At 43.5% G+C, this 17759-nt stretch overlaps 1 protein-coding gene across 1 annotated transcript in view; it reads left to right on the top strand.

Annotated features, from left to right (window-relative positions):
• Positions 1 to 4342: 4342 nt before the first annotated feature.
• LOC137424487 (mucin-4-like) overlaps positions 4343 to 17759 on the top strand; it is a 32094-nt gene continuing 18677 nt past the window's right edge. Inside the window, exons 1-3 of the mRNA XM_078775188.1 lie at positions 4343 to 4759; positions 5036 to 5209; positions 9333 to 9409. Coding sequence (XP_078631314.1) covers positions 4723 to 4759; positions 5036 to 5209; positions 9333 to 9409 — 288 coding nt within the window. The 5' untranslated portion in view covers positions 4343 to 4722. The remainder of the gene's footprint in view (positions 4760 to 5035; positions 5210 to 9332; positions 9410 to 17759) is intronic.

The following is a 17759-nucleotide window of genomic DNA, read 5'->3' as shown; positions in this document are numbered from 1 at the left end:
TGTGGCTATCAAGGATATTTTTGATTTATTGATTAATCATTTCATCTATTAATTATTTATTGATTAATCGATTAATTATTTATTGAGTAATCAATTAATTATTTAATTTTTTATAAATGACTTATTTAATTAAATTTCTAAAAGATACATCTTCGGATGAAGCACTAGTGGTTTAGTTATGCGATTAGCCAATTGATTATGAAAATATTTTGTGATAATCTTTTATTGATTTTAATTATACAATTAATCAATCAATTAGTGTACACCTCTCCCTCCCAATGCAGCCTCAATGAGCTGCACTGCGGTATTGCCGGGCGCCGGAGGCGCCCCGGCAATGCCGCGCTGCAGCATATTTAATTATTTGGCATGGGGCGGTGTACTTTGAATGTATGTGTACTTGTTGTACACCGCTCCTTTCCTATGCCATCTCCAGGCATTGCAAATCGTCATTGCCGGGCACCAAAGGGGGCTCGGCAGTGACGCACGCTGAAAGAGAGTACTCAGTTTTCACTCTGGTTTCTTGTTTTCTTTCTTGGTTGTCCGGACGATATCTCAGCCATCCTTTGAGCTAGGAAGCTGAAATTTCGGCACAAGAGTGAGCAAGTCCTTTCTCAAAAACGGTATTTTTTTTTTTGATTAATCAATAAATTGAGGAGTTATTTAATTATTAGCGATTAATTAAGTAGTTATTTAATTAATCAAATTTCCTTTCTCTTCTGACCATTAACTCAGGCACCTTTTGAGTTAGGAAGCTGATATTTGGACATGCCAATGACCAGGTGATTTGGCTGCAAAGGATATTTTTGATTTATTAATTAATCAATTAATCGATGAATTATTTAATTATTCAATTAATGACAAAAAAATTTTTTTTTTTTAAGTTACAGATTCTGATGAAATAGTGGTAGTTTATGTGTTCTCTGACCAAATTGATTAATAATTTAATTTTTTATGATTATTATTTATTTATTTTCATTATTAATCATTTATTTATTTTCTTTCTCATTTGGCCAATATCTCAGGCACCTTTTGAGCTGGGAAGCTAATATTTGGACATGAGTGACCAAGTGATGTGGCTATCAAGGATATTTTTGATTTATTGATTAATCATTTCATCTATTAATTATTTATTGATTAATCGATTAATTATTTATTGAGTAATCAATTAATTATTTAATTTTTTATAAATGACTTATTTAATTAAATTTCTAAAAGATACATCTTCGGATGAAGCACTAGTGGTTTAGTTATGCGATTAGCCAATTGATTATGAAAATATTTTGTGATAATCTTTTATTGATTTTAATTATACAATTAATCAATCAATTAGTGTACACCTCTCCCTCCCAATGCAGCCTCAATGAGCTGCGCTGCGGTATTGCCGGGCGCCGGAGGCGCCCCGGAAATGCCGCGCTGCAGCATATTTAATTATTCGGCATGGGGCGGTGTACTTTGAATGTATTTGTACTTGTCACAAAATATTTTCATAATCAATTGGCTAATCGCATAACTAAACCACTAGTGCTTCATCCGAAGATGTATCTTTTAGAAATTTAATTAAATAAGTCATTTATAAATAATTAAATAATTAATTGATTACTCAATTAATTTTTTTTTTTTTTTTTTTTTGTATACAGGATCGAGGCTCGTGAAAGAGCGAACATTAATCACACAGAAAGACAAACAGACACACAAAACAAATAACATCGGGAGCGGTAGACAAGATGTGGAACATGTCTTTTAATGTCAATGTCAATGATGACGAACATGTCAATTAATCGATTAATCAATAAATAATTAATAGATGAAATGATTAATCAATAAATCAAAAATATCCTTGATAGCCACATCACTTGGTCACTCATGTCCAAATATTAGCTTCCCAGCTCAAAAGGTGCCTGAGATATTGGCCAAATGAGAAAGAAAATAAAAAAATGATTAATAATGAAAATAAATAAATAATAATCATAAAAAAATTAAATTATTAATCAATTTGGTCAGAGAACACATAAACTACCACTATTTCATCAGAATCTGTAACTAAAAAAAAAAAGTTTTTTTTGTCATTAATCGAATAATTAAATAATTAATCGATTAATTGATTAATTAATAAATCAAAAATAGCATTTGCAGCCAAATCACCTGGTCATTTGCTTGTCCAAATAACAGCTTCCTCACTCAAAAGGTGCCTGAGTTAATGGTCAGAAGAGAAAGGAAATTTGATTAATTAAATAGGTACTTAATTAATCGCTAATAATTAAATAACTCCTCAATTTATTGATTGATCAAAAAAAAATAGTGTTTTTGACAAAGGACTTGCTCACTACTGTGCCAAAATTTCAGCTTCCTCGCTCAAAGGATGGCTGAGATATCGCCTGGACAAACAAGCAAGAAAACAAGAAAACAAACAAGAAACCAGAGTGAAAACTGAGTACTCTCTTTCAGCGTGCGTCACTGCCGAGCCCCCTTCGGTGCCTGGCAATGACGATTTGCAATGCCTGGAGATGGCATAGGAAAGGAGCGGTGTACAACAAGAAACCAGAGTGAAAACTGAGTACTCTCTTTCAGCGTGCGTCACTGCCGAGCCCCCTTCGGTGCCCGGCAATGACGATTTGCAATGCCTGGAGATGGCATAGGAAAGGAGCGGTGTACAACAAACAAGGAAACAACCAGAGTAAAAACTGAGTACTCTCTTTCAGCATGCGTCACTGACGAGCCCCCTTCGGTGCCCAGCAATGACGATTTGCAATGCCTGGAGATGGCATAGGAAAGGAGCGGTGTACAACAACCAGAGTGAAAACTGAGTACTCTCTTTCAGCGTGCGTCACTGCCGAGCCCCCTTCGGTGCCCGGCAATGACGATTTGCAATGCCTGGAGATGGCAGAGGAAAGGAGCGGTGTACAACAAGTACACATACACTCAAAGTACACCGCCCCCATGCCAAATAATTAATATCCTACAGCGCGGCATTGCCGGGGCGCCTCGGGCGCCCGGCAATACCGCAGTGCAGCTCATTGAGGCTGCATTGGGAGGGAGAGGTATACACTAATTGATTGATTAATTTTATAATTAAAATCAATAAAAGATTATCACAAAATATTTTCATAATCAATTGGCTAATAGCATAACTAAACCACTAGTGCTTCATCCGAAGATGTGTCTTTTAGAAATTTAATTAAATAAGTCATTTATAAAAAATTAAATAATTAATTGATTACTGAATAAATAATTAATCGATTAATCAATAAATAATTAATAGATGAAATGATTAATCAATAAATCAAAAATATCCTTGATAGCCACATCACTTGGTCACTGTCATGTCCAAATATTAGCTTCCCAGCTCAAAAGGTGCCTGAGATATTGGCGAAATGAGAAAGAAAATAAATAAATGATTAATAATGAAAATAAATAAATAATAATCATTAAAAAATTAAATTATTAATCAATTCGGTCACAGAACACAGAAACCACCACCATTTCATCAGAATCTGTAACTGAATATATATATATATTTTTTTAGTAATTAATCGAATAATTAAATAATTAATCGATTAATTGATTGATCAATAAATCAAAAATATCCTTGATAGCCACATCACTTGGTCACTCATGTCCAAATATTAGCTTCCGAGGTCAAAAGGTGCCTGAGATATTGGCCAAATGAGAAAGAAAATAAATAAATGATTAATAATGAAAATAAATAAATAATAATCATAAAAAAATTAAATTATTAATCAATTTGGTCAGAGAACACATAAACTACCACTATTTCATCAGAATCTGTAACTTAAAAAAAAAAATTTTTTTTGTCATTAATCGAATAATTAAATAATTAATTGATTAATTAATAAATCAAAAATATCCTTTGCAGCCAAATCACCTGGTCATTGGCATGTCCAAATATCAGCTTCCTAACTCAAAAGGTGCCTGAGTTAATGGTTAGAAGAGAAAGGAAATTTAATTAATTAAATAAGTACTTAATTAATCGCTAATAATTAAATAACTCCTCAATTTATTGATTAATCAAAAAACAAAAAATACCATTTTTGAAAAAGGACTTGCTCACTGCTGTGCCGAAATTTCAGCTTCCTAGCTCAAAGGATGGCTGAGATATCGTCCGGACAAACAAACAAGAAAGAAAACAAGAAAACAAACAACCAGAGTGAAAACTGAGTACTCTCTTTCAGCGTGCGTCACTGCCGAGCCCCCTTCGGTGCCCAGCAATGACGATTTGCAATGCCTGGAGATGGCATAGGAAAGGAGCGGTGTACAACAAACAAACAAACAACCAGAGTGAAAACTGAGTACTCTCTTTCAGCGTGCGTCACTGCCGAGCCCCCTTCGGTGCCCAGCAATGACGATTTGCAATGCCTGGAGATGGCATAGGAAAGGAGCGGTGTACAACAAGAAAACAACCAGAGTGAAAACTGAGTACTCTCTTTCAGCGTGCGTCACTGCCGAGCCCCCTTCTGTGCCCGGCAGTGACGATTTGCAATTCCTGGAGATGGCATAGGAAAGCAGCAGTGTACAACAACGAGAGTGAAAACTGAGTACTCCCTTTCAGCGTGCGTCACTGCCGAGCCCCCTTTGGTGCCCGGCAATGACGATTTGCAATTCCTGGAGATGGCATGGGAAAGGTGCAGTGTACAACAAACAGAGTGAAAACTGAGTACTCCCTTTCAGCGTGCGTCACTGCCGAGCCCCCTTTGGTTCCCAGCAATGACGATTTGCAATTCCTGGAGATGGCATAGGAAAGGTGCGGTCTACAATATAAAGTTCACTGTGATGTGGAGAAGCTTGTTTACAGATGATCACGTGCCCCACGATGACATTATAAGACATCAGTGTACTTTATACATGACATTTTTATAAGGATATAATTATTTTACAAAGGAAAACATTCTAAAATTTTCATAAACTTCTCAGAATATTTACCGAGTCACATCAGGTCTGTGGATGAAGACAAACAGTGTCTATCGTGGTCATAAAATGCGAATGCAAAATCAACTGCTTTTTCAATCTCCGTTTTCAGAGAGTTGTGATGTGGAAAAGTGTCAAAAGAAGTGCACAGAGTGGAACCCCTGCCTGAACGGTGGAACCTGTTCCTGTGACGCTACCTGCACCGCCATCTGCAATTGTGGCTCAGCCTTCAACGGCAGCAAATGTGAACTGGGAGCAGATATTGTCGCTGCTGTGCTCCGTCAAGGTAAGGTTATGGGCTTGGATCACGGTCGGGATTTGGCATTTATTATCCCTTGGTTGATATGAAAAATGAAGGTATGCAAAAGGAATAAGAGAGATATAGTTCACAAGAAAGAAGTGAAATTAATTAATTTGGTAAAGTTATTTGTCCCAAAGTAATTGCAATATTGATTGTAAATAAACTTGATTGTGTATTTTCAGTGGTTCTTGTCTCCTTATCTAAGATTTTATTTTTCACCACAATGAGTCAAACTTTTAATTAAACAAGTACAAATACATTCAAAGTACACCGCCCCATGCCAAATAATTAAATATGCTGCAGCGCGGCATTGCCGGGGCGCCTCGGGCACCCAGCAATACCGCAGTGCAGCTCATTGAGGCTGCATTGGGAGGGAGAGGTGTACACTAATTGATTGATTAATTGTATAATTAAAATCAATAAAAGATTATCACAAAATATTTTCATAATCAATTGGCTAATCGCATAACTAAACCACTGGTGCTTCATCCGAAGATGTATCTTTTAGAAATGTAATTAAATAAGTCATTTATAAAAAATTAAATAATTAATTGATTACTCAATAAATAATTAATCGATTAATCAATAAATAATTAATAGATGAAATGATTAATCAATAAATCAAAAATATCCTTGATAGCCACATCACTTGGTCACTCATGTCCAAATATTAGCTTCCCAGCTCAAAAGGTGCCTGAGATATTGGCCAAATGAGAAAGAAAATAAATAAATGATTAATAATGAAAATAAATAAATAATAATCATAAAAAATTAAATTATTAATCAATTTGGTCAGAGAACACATAAACTACCACTATTTCATCAGAATCTGTAACTTAAAAAAAAAAAAGTTTTTTGGCATTAATCGAATAATTAAATAATTAATCGATTAATTGATTAATTAATAAATCAAAAATAGCCTTTGCAGCCAAATCACCTGGTCATTGGCATGTCCAAATAACAGCTTCCTAACTCAAAAGGTGCCTGAGTTAATGGTCAGAAGAGAAAGGAAATTTGATTAATTAAATAAGTACTTAATTAATCGCTAATAATTAAATAACTCCTCAATTTATTGATTATTCAAAAAACAAAAAATACAGTTTTTGAGAAAGGACTTGCTCACTACTGTGCCGAAATTTCAGCTTCCTAGCTCAAAGGATGGCTGAGATATCATCCGGAAAAACAAACAAGAAAGCAAAAAAACAAGAAAGCAAGAAAACAACCAAGAAAACAAACAACCAGAGTGAAAACTGAGTATTCTCTTTCAGCGTGGGTCACTGCCGAGCCCCCTCCGGTGCCCGGCAATGACGATTTGCAATGCCTGGAGGTGGCGTAGGAAAGGAGCGGTGTACAACAACCAGAGTGAAAACTGAGTACTCCCTTTCAGCGTGCGTCACTGCCGAGCCCCCTTCGGTGCCCGGCAATGACGATTTGCAATGCCTGGAGGTGGCATAGGAAAGGAGCGGTGTACAACAACCAGAGTGAAAACTGAGTACTCCCTTTCAGCGTGCGTCACTGCCGAGCCCCCTTCGGTGCCCGGCAATGACGATTTGCAATGCCTGGAGGTGGCGTAGGAAAGGAGCGGTGTACAACAACCAGAGTGAAAACTGAGTACTCCCTTTCAGCGTGCGTCACTGCCGAGCCCCCTTCGGTGCCCGGCAATGACGATTTGCAATGCCTGGAGGTGGCTTATGAAAGGAGCGGTGTACAATTATTTATTGTCCGAGTGATTATTTTTACGAAAGGGAGCTTAGTCAAACTTGGTGCAGGTATGTATAATGAGGTAGAGATGATCTGATTAGATTTTGGGGGCACGAGGTCAAAGGCCAAAGGTCAGAGGTCATGTTAGGTAGAAATACTGTTACCGTGATAACTTGTGAACCAGTGATGGGATTCTAACCAAATTTGGGCCACTTATGTAGAATGATGGGAAGATGAACGGATTAGATTTTGTGCTCAAGAGGTCAAAGGTCAAAGTCTGTAATAGGTCTATAACTCGGGAACGGCTCAAGTGATCTAATTCAAACTTGGTACAGGTATATATAATGTTGTGCAGATTAAGTGATTAGATTTTGGGGGATCAAAGGTCAAATCTGTAACAGGTCTATAATTTGAAAATGGCTGAAGTGATCTAATTCAAACTTGGTACAGGTATGTATAATATTATAAAGATTAAGTTATTCGATTTTGGGGTCAAACGTCAAATCTGTAATAGGTCTATAATGGCTGAAGTGATCTAATTCAAACTTGGTGCAGATATGTATAATGATGTAGAGATTAACTGATTCGATTTTGGGGGTCCTGGAGTCAAAGGTTAGAAGTCATGTCAGGTGAAAATTTGAGAACTTGTGAACAGCTGAAGTGATTAAAATTAAAATTGATACAGGTATGTATAATGATGTAAACATGAACTGATTAAATTTTGGGATCAATAGGTCAAAGGGCAGAGGTCATGTCAGGTAAAAATATACTAACTTGGGCACAGCTGAATGGATTTAAATCAAACTTGATACAAGTTTTATCATGATGTATCAATGTTGGCGGAGGCATATCAGTCGACAATGTGACGTCGAAGAGTGCCATTCTAGTTTTTCATGTAATCTTCTTTTTCATTCGAATGCAACACAAGGTTGTGTGGTAGCATGTTTGGCAGGGGGCATGGCTGTGCCGCTGATGCAATGCCCTCTGCTGCTTCGGACAAGGAATTTGGAATTTGTCCATGGTGCCAGCGATAGCTCGCCGACTCTTTGCGATGACACCGTGGGATATTTTACATCCACCAACTAATGCCAGCAGATGGGATGCCTGTTTAATGCCCATCAGAAGGACGGCACACACATTGATGAATAACCCTGCCTCTGAAACACCGGGTTGACAGTTTATACCTGGGTTGGGATTCAAACCCAGGCTGGATGGCTTATAGTTGAGTGTGCCTTTCTCTAGGCCATCATGGCAGCCCTTTCATGCAATGATTGAGGTTCATGTAAAATCTTACAAGGACAATGTATTGAAATAATGTATTGTCACAGTGCAAGGATAATGTATTAAAAATAGAGAGAGAACAGTTAGGCAGAAAAATACAAGAGTAAACTAGAACGGCACTCGGTGGAGCACATACCTCTGCCAGGTTAAACAGTTTCTAGATTCGGACCTGAACCAAAATCTAATCGGCTTTTTCTTGTTGCCGAACCAAGTCATCCACCACGTTTAGTCATAATTCGTTCACAACTTTTGAAATATCCTGCTATATATCATTTTTGGCCTCATCTCTCAATGGTGAAGAATAACTTTAAAATTTCTCGAATCCAGATCCGTATCCAAATTTTCACCAAAATCTAATCATTTCGTCCTTGTCACGTACCGAACCTCTCCGCCAAATTTCGTCTGAACACCACGAAACTATTTCAACACCACGACAATCTTTGAAAAAGAAAGTCCACGCAAACTTTAAATCCCATAATTTCATAACCTCGAATATTATTTATACTTACTCTGAACGATCGTACAGGACCTTGTACCTCTATCACATGAAGGGCACAGAGATTCGTACACAAATATGTGCTTTTCATTCAAGGACATTAGTAGACAATGGGCACATACATGATATATGGGATTTGAACCTGAGCTATTTGCCTCATGAGCAATTGGGTTTAGATTGGAACTCGAATGGACCATCCGTCTTAGGTTCGATTTTGTAACCAAGAAAACCCATTAATAACTTCGTTGTGTTGTATTTGTGTTGTGTTGTGTTGTACTTCGTTCAAAATAAGTGGAAACCTTCCAGAAGCAAATTTATCACCGTTTTCACCTAATGGAATTAACTTTCACATTAACTGTCTGTGCACAAGATGATCTCTTTTCAACATTTATTATCATGACTGACCAGTTTTCCTGTTGGAGTAACCATGATTATCTGAGAGATTATTTGAGTGAAGATTATAAAGGTGGAAATGAAGATTGTGGGGAAGGGAAGGGAAGGGGAAGTGTTGTTGGCGGATTGAGCTAGTTAGAAAAGTATTGTTATTCAACCTGAGTGGTGTCAGGTTAATGGCCAAATATTACACGTTTTGCCTCTTGCAGTATTTGACTTGGATTATTTTGCTTTCAGATGCACCAAAAGTGGAATTTGACATGACCGTGCGATTTGGTTTGACCGACCCGGACACATCACAACAAGAAACCATGGTATTGTTACGGATCTCAGACGTCGGCTCTCCCCTTATCAAGGGGGGGTTAATCCCCTTGTCCTTTTATCTGGCCGACGCGAGTTCTGGAAGTTATACGCTCCTTCCGGTCGGTATTAGGCAGGGTCATTGGTCAACTTAGTCCAAATACCTAATTACGAACACCGACCGCGAAGCAGGGAAATAACTCCCGCCCGAACCACGGCGTTAGTGGACACGCCAAACGAAGCAAGCCGCGATTCGGGCCGTTAACAATGACTAGACCCGATTATGGCGGTTCTGATCGGGCCACGTTTACCCAATGAGAGAAAAGACGGATGCGATCAGATGGAGAGGAAACCCAGAAAATAGGAAGAACAGATGGGATTCATTACCAATGTAAAAGAAGGAGAAGAGGAAACGAAAGAAATGTACAGGATAGGAGGAGGAAGAAGAAGCACACAGAGCAGCCTTATACAGTCTTATTCTTAATACCCCAGAACAAACGGGCCCGTCTCACATACACACTCACACGGGGATTGTAGATGGTTGATGGTCACCAGCGCGTCCAGGCTCCAGCCCGGCTCCGGTCCAGGCTCCGGTCCAGTGGGCGAAACCCGGCAGGCAGCTCCGTGTGTAGTGGAACGCGAACGGACAATTATATAACGGGGGGAAGGCTGGTGTCCTAGCGGCGGATGTAATAAGTGCACGCTCGTGCCAAACGCCCCCTCTCTCCAATGTCCTGCTTCAACACAAGGTTCCAACCAGAGTCCTTTCACAAGCGCGCTCTTCTCGTCAGGCCTTCAAATCACAGTAGTCCTCCAAATGCTCTCACAACCAATCAAGCGTATTAGTCCCGTAAGTCCTGTGAAAAGGGCTTTGCGTTCGCGCTTTTATAAGTCAAGCAGCGATCGCTCCGCGAGCCCAAAAGCCACGCCTATCAGGCTATCTTACTACAGCCCTGGTTGGCTGGTGCTTGCTTACCGGCCACATCCTGATGGTGGGTTGATGTGGCCACACCTTCTTCCTGGCTTTCCACCCCCTTTTTCCGGGCCTCACCTCGTGGCTTATGGCGGCGTTGAGCAAGATCACAGGCAGCTAATGCTGTGGCTGCTGGCTGAGGTGCGTAACAATTTGGGAGGGCCATGGGGCAGACTGGAGGGCGCGTAATGGCGTCGCTTGGAGAGGGAGGCTGTAAAAATGAGATGGAATGGGCCTACTTCTTATTTGATTGACACAACGCAGATTCAACTTTTGGAAACAAGGCCTTATCTAAACACATACTAATGAAATAACTGAAGTCTTATGGTGACCTACGTGTTGCTTGTGGCCTATCTATGGGGTGCAACCTTTAACCTTGTAATAATGTCATATTTACAAGTGTGGGTTCTGCAACACTGCACCCCCCCCCTTTTCCTCGGCTCGTCCCGAGCCGAAACAATCGGACTATCTTTAAATTAGTGTGACACTTAGGTGTGGTTACCCTCTACATTTAACCTACTACCCTGAGTGCGACAGTTTTAACACTAGATATGTCCCCCCTGCTGCGTTGCGTCCTATCTGACTGACTCACGCCCACAATTAACCTAATTACGGAATGGTTTTCAAACTACACATAGAGCCGGTGGGGAGAATTATTTACAAGACTACTATTATTTGATTATTTACAAAACTAGTTTCCAGGACCTGTCTTTTGTGGGAAAAAGCAGAGAGAATTTGAAAAGAGGAAATGCCATTGCAATGCACTGCACCGATACACCATACCCATGTTTACCAAAAAAAATGCACCCTAATAAAGAAAATGCATGAAAAGCACCAAAAATGCACAAAACAAACATTTCAAAGTTATGAATGATGTCTTCTGGGCTTTTCTGCTGGGCCGATGTATTTTGGCTTGATCTTCTTGCTTGATGTTTTCATTTAATAAAAAGGGCACAAACCGCGTCCACTTTTTTATTTATGGCCAGCAGGGCCAACTCAGGTGGTCCAACGGCTGGGCATGGATGCCACTTAAAACAGTGGTCCGCAAGTAAGATACTGCTGGCAGCAAAGGTCTGTCCCAGCAGAGATGCCAGGCCACAGAACATGTGGTCCATAAGTGCCAGGCCACAGAATGTGTGGCCTGGCTGCGGGAGCCATCCAGGCCACAGAACGTGTCCCAGAGCCTACCAGATAGGTGCCAGGCCACAGAACGTGTGGTCCATAGGGTGTATCAGTGCAGGCAGCAGGCAGCATGGGTGCAGGCAGCACAATTCAGGGCACCTGCACACTCCCCTCGGACAAAAGACCATGGTCCATGAGTGGGGAAGGAAGACAAAGCAGAGGTTAGCGAGGGGCAAGGGCACAAGGGTACACATCAAGGCAAGGTAATGCAATATGAGGGGCGCGGGAGAGCGAGCTGAGAAAGCTCGTCCCTACTCGTCCGTCACCCCCCATGTCACCTACTCTACCCTTGCCCTTCCCCGTATTTACATAATTTACAAATTTACAAATTCGTCTCTACTCGTCTTGTCTCCCATATCTCCCCTAAACCAAATTCGTCCCGAATCCCTCCCAAGAAGGAAGGGATGGAATAACCACAATGTCTCACCCACGTCAAGATGTGTCTTACATTCCAAACATTTGCCAAAACCTGGTGTGGAGTCCTATCACCTTGGTGAGTGGATGTGGATGGTGCAAAGAGATTTTCTCCTAACTATACTCTAACCACCTTTAGAGGCCATTTTTCCCCGCAAGCGGGGGTTGGCCTTTTTCGGGAACCGTGGTTGTTGTTGTTTTTCAGTCCCCTTTTTGAAGCAATGTTTTACGGCCGGATGCCCTTCCTGACGCCAACCCTTTTTGCCGCCTTTAACGACAAACAGGGAATTACCAGTGAACTGGTCCTCAATTAGCCGACCTCTGAAGGATGACAGGCTGAGTCAACCCCCCTGGCGTTAATTCAGCGATCAGACCGGGATTCGAACCCAGGATCCTAGGATCCTAAGCTGACACCCTAGCCGCTAGCCCAACACCAGGGATTGCAACTCCTAACTATACTCTAATTGACATTAACTCTCTTTAAACTACCCGGGGTCTTGCCCTGCCAATCCATTGGCCATCATTATACTATGCGGTTCTAGAAACCAATTCCCATTGACCATCCAGGGATTTCCAATAATTCTGAAACCAATAAAACAATAATTCCAATAATTCTGAAAAAAATTTCAGAATTATTGGAATCTCCCGCGATGAAGCTATCTCTGAGGGCCTTTCACTCACTCACCGCAGGCAGGTAGGTGGTCTTTCTGTCTTCTACCGACTCCTCTCCGGCCTTGCACCCCCAGCTCTCTCTGTGCTCTGTCCCCCAAATATTCCTACAGGTCGCACAAGATCTGCCAGCAACCCTCTGATGGTTAAACTGCCGAAATCTCGGCTCTCCGCTCACCTTCACTCTTTCATTCCTCTTTTCTCCCGCCTCTGGAACAAACTCCCTCACTCCCTTCAATCCCACTCCTCCCTCCAGGTCTTTAAAACAGCTGTTCACCACCATCTCTTATCTTCCCCCATCCAAAACCTTGATCTTTTCTACCCCCGCTAATTCACCCCAGATCCACCTTGTTTGAAATTCCAACTTCTTTCCTGGAAGTCCTGGCAGTGTCCATATGTTTTATACCTCTCCCACTGCCCCCTTCCCCCCCCCCCCCCCCAAAGCCCTCACCCTCTCTCAGATCTCTCGATGTCTCCATGTCTCTCGGTCCCTGCTCTCAAATGTTGTGTTTGTGTCCTTCCCCCTCTCTCCCCATCTTGTCTACCGCTCCCTATGTTATATGTTTTATGTGTCGGTTTGTCTTTCTGTGTAATTAATGTTCGCTCTTTCACGAGCCTCGATCTTGTATACAAAAAAAAAAAAAAAAAAAAAAAAAAAATCCCTGTGGTGCTCACCAATTTGGGGTCTCACTCCCCCGATTTTTCTCGAATGTGCCCTCGCACAATTTCGGGGCTGGGTCGTGTGGCTCCCCTAGCAGGTCCTACTTACCTGCGCACCTCCGCGACTGAACGTCACCACCCGAGCATGCCTAGCTCCTCACCCTAACCTACCTGGGGAAGGCCCTCCCTGGCGCTTACCCCCTCGATGCCCTCTCTGGCATTGGGCTACGCGGGTCCTCTCCTGGGATCCTCGGGCCCCGCTGAACTCTACCTGGCTCCCAGAGCCTACCTGCCGCCTCACCTGGCTGACAGACTACCAGTGGCGGAGTGCTCATTTAACCATACGCACTAACAGGCCACACGCCCAGCCATTCCATACATGTATGCACCCAACAAAACACTACTTTGCAACTACACGCACCACAGATGTCAATATCCAACCAATTTTAGCTACTCCCTCTACCTAACTTTAAACTACCCTCCCCGGGTATTTGTGAAGGGGTCCATCCTTCCCCCATTCACTCCTTCGCACCATACACTCCACGCCACGTATTCCACACTCCATTTACTCCACACCATTTATTCCACACACCTGTTTCCATACACCCCAAATCTCCACTGCATCCTATGCAAGTCATTCACTCAACACCATTACACTCACCCACAATACCCTCACAATACATCACTTCTCCAAACCATTGCCTCATTCGCTCAGATTTTCCCACGCTCCAATTCCTCATTTCAACATGCTCTCCAGCAAGACTCTCATTCAATTCCTCATTTAATAAACTACACCACAAACACACTGCATCATCTAACTAACTACTGCCCCTCTAAAACTCGTGCTTTCCCTGTCATCCCTTTATACTACTGCACATCCCTCGTCATTGACATCCATCTAATCTCTCTACATCCCCCACTACTTGTACTATGTCACTACTTAACTCTCAAGTCTCCTAAAGTCATTTATAGGTCCCTAACCATTATCCTACTCCTCCCGGGCTAGTTTGTACTGCCAATCCCCATACATCTATTACTCCTCTGCCCCCAATGAATGGTACAACTACCATTCACTGTCATCACTACTAGTCCACTGTACTCAAGCCTCGTCGGATGCGGTAATGCATTTTCACAGCTCGGCTTCGAAAAGCCGAGCAATGCATGCGATGGTCAGTCTCCTGTTGGTTGGGTCCGTCCGGCATTTTCGATTCTGGGGAAGAGGCATACTTGGGCTGAGGTACCAAGGTCCATCCCGGCGCAGAGCCCTTCGGTCTCCGGCCCGATGACCCAACCTCCCCCGGTCGGAACACCGCGCCTGACAGGGGGCGAAGGTCCGACCTGGCCTTTCTCCCCCGGAATCGTGCCGGTCGCCGCTACGACGCGGCACTGACCATACAGGGCGGGACCCGTCCCGAATCATGCACGGCGCTCCTTGCAAGAGCGCTGTGGCAACGATCCCTGATGGCTCCCGCAGCACACAATGAACACCACGCCCCGAGAACTCACGTCGGCTATACGTCGACCTAAGCGCTGCCCCGGTCAGCATCGATGCTCGAGTCGCATTTTCACATCCACCTGCGACCCTTTTCTTACTCACACATCCCGGCACTCCAACGCCTCTCGTACATCCCATACATTCCATTACCATACTCTCGTGCACACCACCCAGGCGCACTCATTCTCCTCGCACACTCTGTTACACACCTCTCTCGCGCACATCCTGGCGCACCCATACCACTCGCCCACTCCTCTGTTACACACCTTCCTTCCACGCACTCATCCCGTACACTCTCCCCCGTTACGTACTTCATAACCACCATGGGTGTGCACTCTTGCATCCACCCACTCAGTGCACACCTACCCACGGGTGTGCAATCCCCTGTCGCACACCCAATCACGCGCTCCAATGTGAATCCCCGCACACTCTCTCCATCCATCTCATACTCTGTGTCGCAATCACTCTCACTATCACACTCTGTTTCACACTCACTCTTCGGTGCACACTTTTTTCTTACACGCGCGCCTTTCACTTCCATACAGCGCACCACGGACCTTCTACGAGCGCCCGGGGTATGCCGGGATCCCAAGCGTGCGAAAATCTTTTCACGCAAAACCTTTTCGCACCATATACAGCCCGGCTTACCTTCGGGATCCTCTTCTCCACACGCACCTGCAAATCTTTATTGGGATTAGAAAGTACGGCATCAGGATGCGAATACAGACTTTGCACATATTCCATCTCTTCCTCCCGCGATTGCTCTTCTAAGTCCGCCGTCTTCTGAATCCCCATTTCCACTATCATTATTTCATTTTCCTTTCCCCCGACGACCGCTGGCGCTAATAAAATTTTCTTTTCTACTTCTGCGGTCGTCGGCTTTTCCATACCCCGTGTCGCGATTTCTATCCCGGTCCAACCGGCTGTGCTTTGCTCCAGTTCGCTTTCCCCGCGCTTCTCAAATCACGTTACCCCGTCGCATACCGATGTGCCTTTCCCGCTCGACATGCGGTCTATGTTCTCCACAAAATTTTTGTATGCGGTCACCCATTCTGTTTCCAAACCCTTCAATTAGCTTTCCCATTGCATCCATCTTTTCCTCCCATTCAATTCCTATCTCTTTAAATTGATTTCCCAATTGCTTATTGTACTTTTCCATCCCCATTTGTATGGCTGCCTGTATCTGCGCAATGAAGGCTTGCATGTCGCCCACCCCCATTTGCGCAGCGGGCGCGGCCCTCATCGCCATGTGCGAGGTGCTGCCATTGTCTTTGCCAGCTGCCGCACCCTTATCAATGTTTCCCTCTTTTCCCAATTCTTCCCGGGGGTCCTGGGTTGATTCTAACCCTTCCTCTATCTCCTCATTTACCCCCACCGGCATCCGATCGCCTTGGCTATCCATGGCACGATTTAATTTAGATGTTTTAATAAAATTTCGGCCGCTCGAAATTTTGACAATTTTTCCACAGTAAAGAAAATTTGGTTCGGGTCCCAAATCCCACTCCCCGACACCAATTGTTGCGGCCAATATACACAATTGGTGTCCAAAATTTGGTCTAAAAAAATTTAGTCCCAGGTTCCAAATCCCCACTCCTGACTCCAATTGTTGCGGATCTCAGACGTCGGCTCTCCCCTTATCAATGGGGGGTTAATCCCCTTGTCCTTTTATCTGGCCGACACGAGTCCTCGAAGTTATACGCTCCTTCCGGTTATTGGTCAACTTAGTCCAAAAACCTAATTACGAACACCGACCGCGAAGCAGGGAAATAACTCCCGCCCGAACCACGGCGTTAGTGGACACGCCGAGTGAAGCGAGCCGCGATTTGGGCCGTTAACAATGACTAGACCCGATTATGGCGGTTCCGATCGGGCCACGTTTACCCAATGAGAGAAAAGACGGGTGCGATCGGATGGAGAGGAAACCTAGAAAATAGGAAGAACAGATGGGATTTATTACCAATGTACAAGAAGGAGAAGAGGAAACGAAAGAAATGTACAGGATAGGAAGAGGAAGAAGAAGCACACAGGGCAGCCTTAAACAGTCTTATTCTTAATACCCCAGGACAAATGGGCCCGTCTCACATACACACTCACACGGCGATTGTAGATGGTTGATGGTCACCAGCGCGTCCAGGCTCCAGCCCGGCTCCGGTCCAGGCTCCGGTCCAGGCTCCTGTCCAGCGGGCGAAACCCGGCAGGCAGCTCCGCGTGTAGTGGAACGCGAACGGACAATTATATAACCGGGGGGAGGCTGGTGTCCTAGCGGCGGATGTAATAAGTGCACGCTCGTTCCAAACGCCCCCTCTCTCCAATGTCCTGCTTTAACACAAGGTTCCAACCAGAGTCCTTTCACAAGCCCGCTGTTCTAGTCAGTCCTTCAAATCACAGTAGTCCTCCAAATCCTCTCACAACCAATCAAGCACATTAGTCCCGTAAGTCCTGTGAAAAGGGCTTTGCGTTCGCGCTTTTATAAGTCAAGCAGCGATCGCTCCGCGAGCCCAAAAGCCACGCCTATCAGGCTATCTTACTACAGCCCTGGTTGGCTGGTGCTTGCTTACCGGCCACGCCCTGATGGTGGGTTGACGTGGCCACACCTTCTTCCTGGCGTTCCGCCCCCTTCTTCCGGGCCTCACATCGCGGCTTATGGCGGCGTTGAGCAAGCTCACAGGCAGCTAAGGCTGCGGCTGCTGGCCGAGGCGCGTAACAATTTGGAAGGGCCATGGGGCAGACTGGAGGGCGCGTAATTGCGTCGCTTGGAGAGGGAGGCTGTAAAAATGAATGGAATGGGCCTACTTCTTATTTGATTGACACAATACAGATTCAACTATTGGAAACACGGCCTTATCTAAACACATACTAATGAAATAACTGAAGTCTTATGGTGACCTACGTGTTTCTTGTGGCCTATCTATGGGGTGCAACCTTTAATCTTTTAATAATGTCATATTTACAAGTGTGGGTTCTCAAAACC

The sequence above is a fragment of the Myxine glutinosa genome, chromosome 4, assembly GCF_964187855.1.
Source record: "Myxine glutinosa chromosome 4, kmMyxGlut1.1, whole genome shotgun sequence".
NCBI classification, from domain to species: domain Eukaryota; kingdom Metazoa; phylum Chordata; class Myxini; order Myxiniformes; family Myxinidae; genus Myxine; species Myxine glutinosa.
This window is presented reverse-complemented; position numbering and strand designations above follow the sequence as displayed.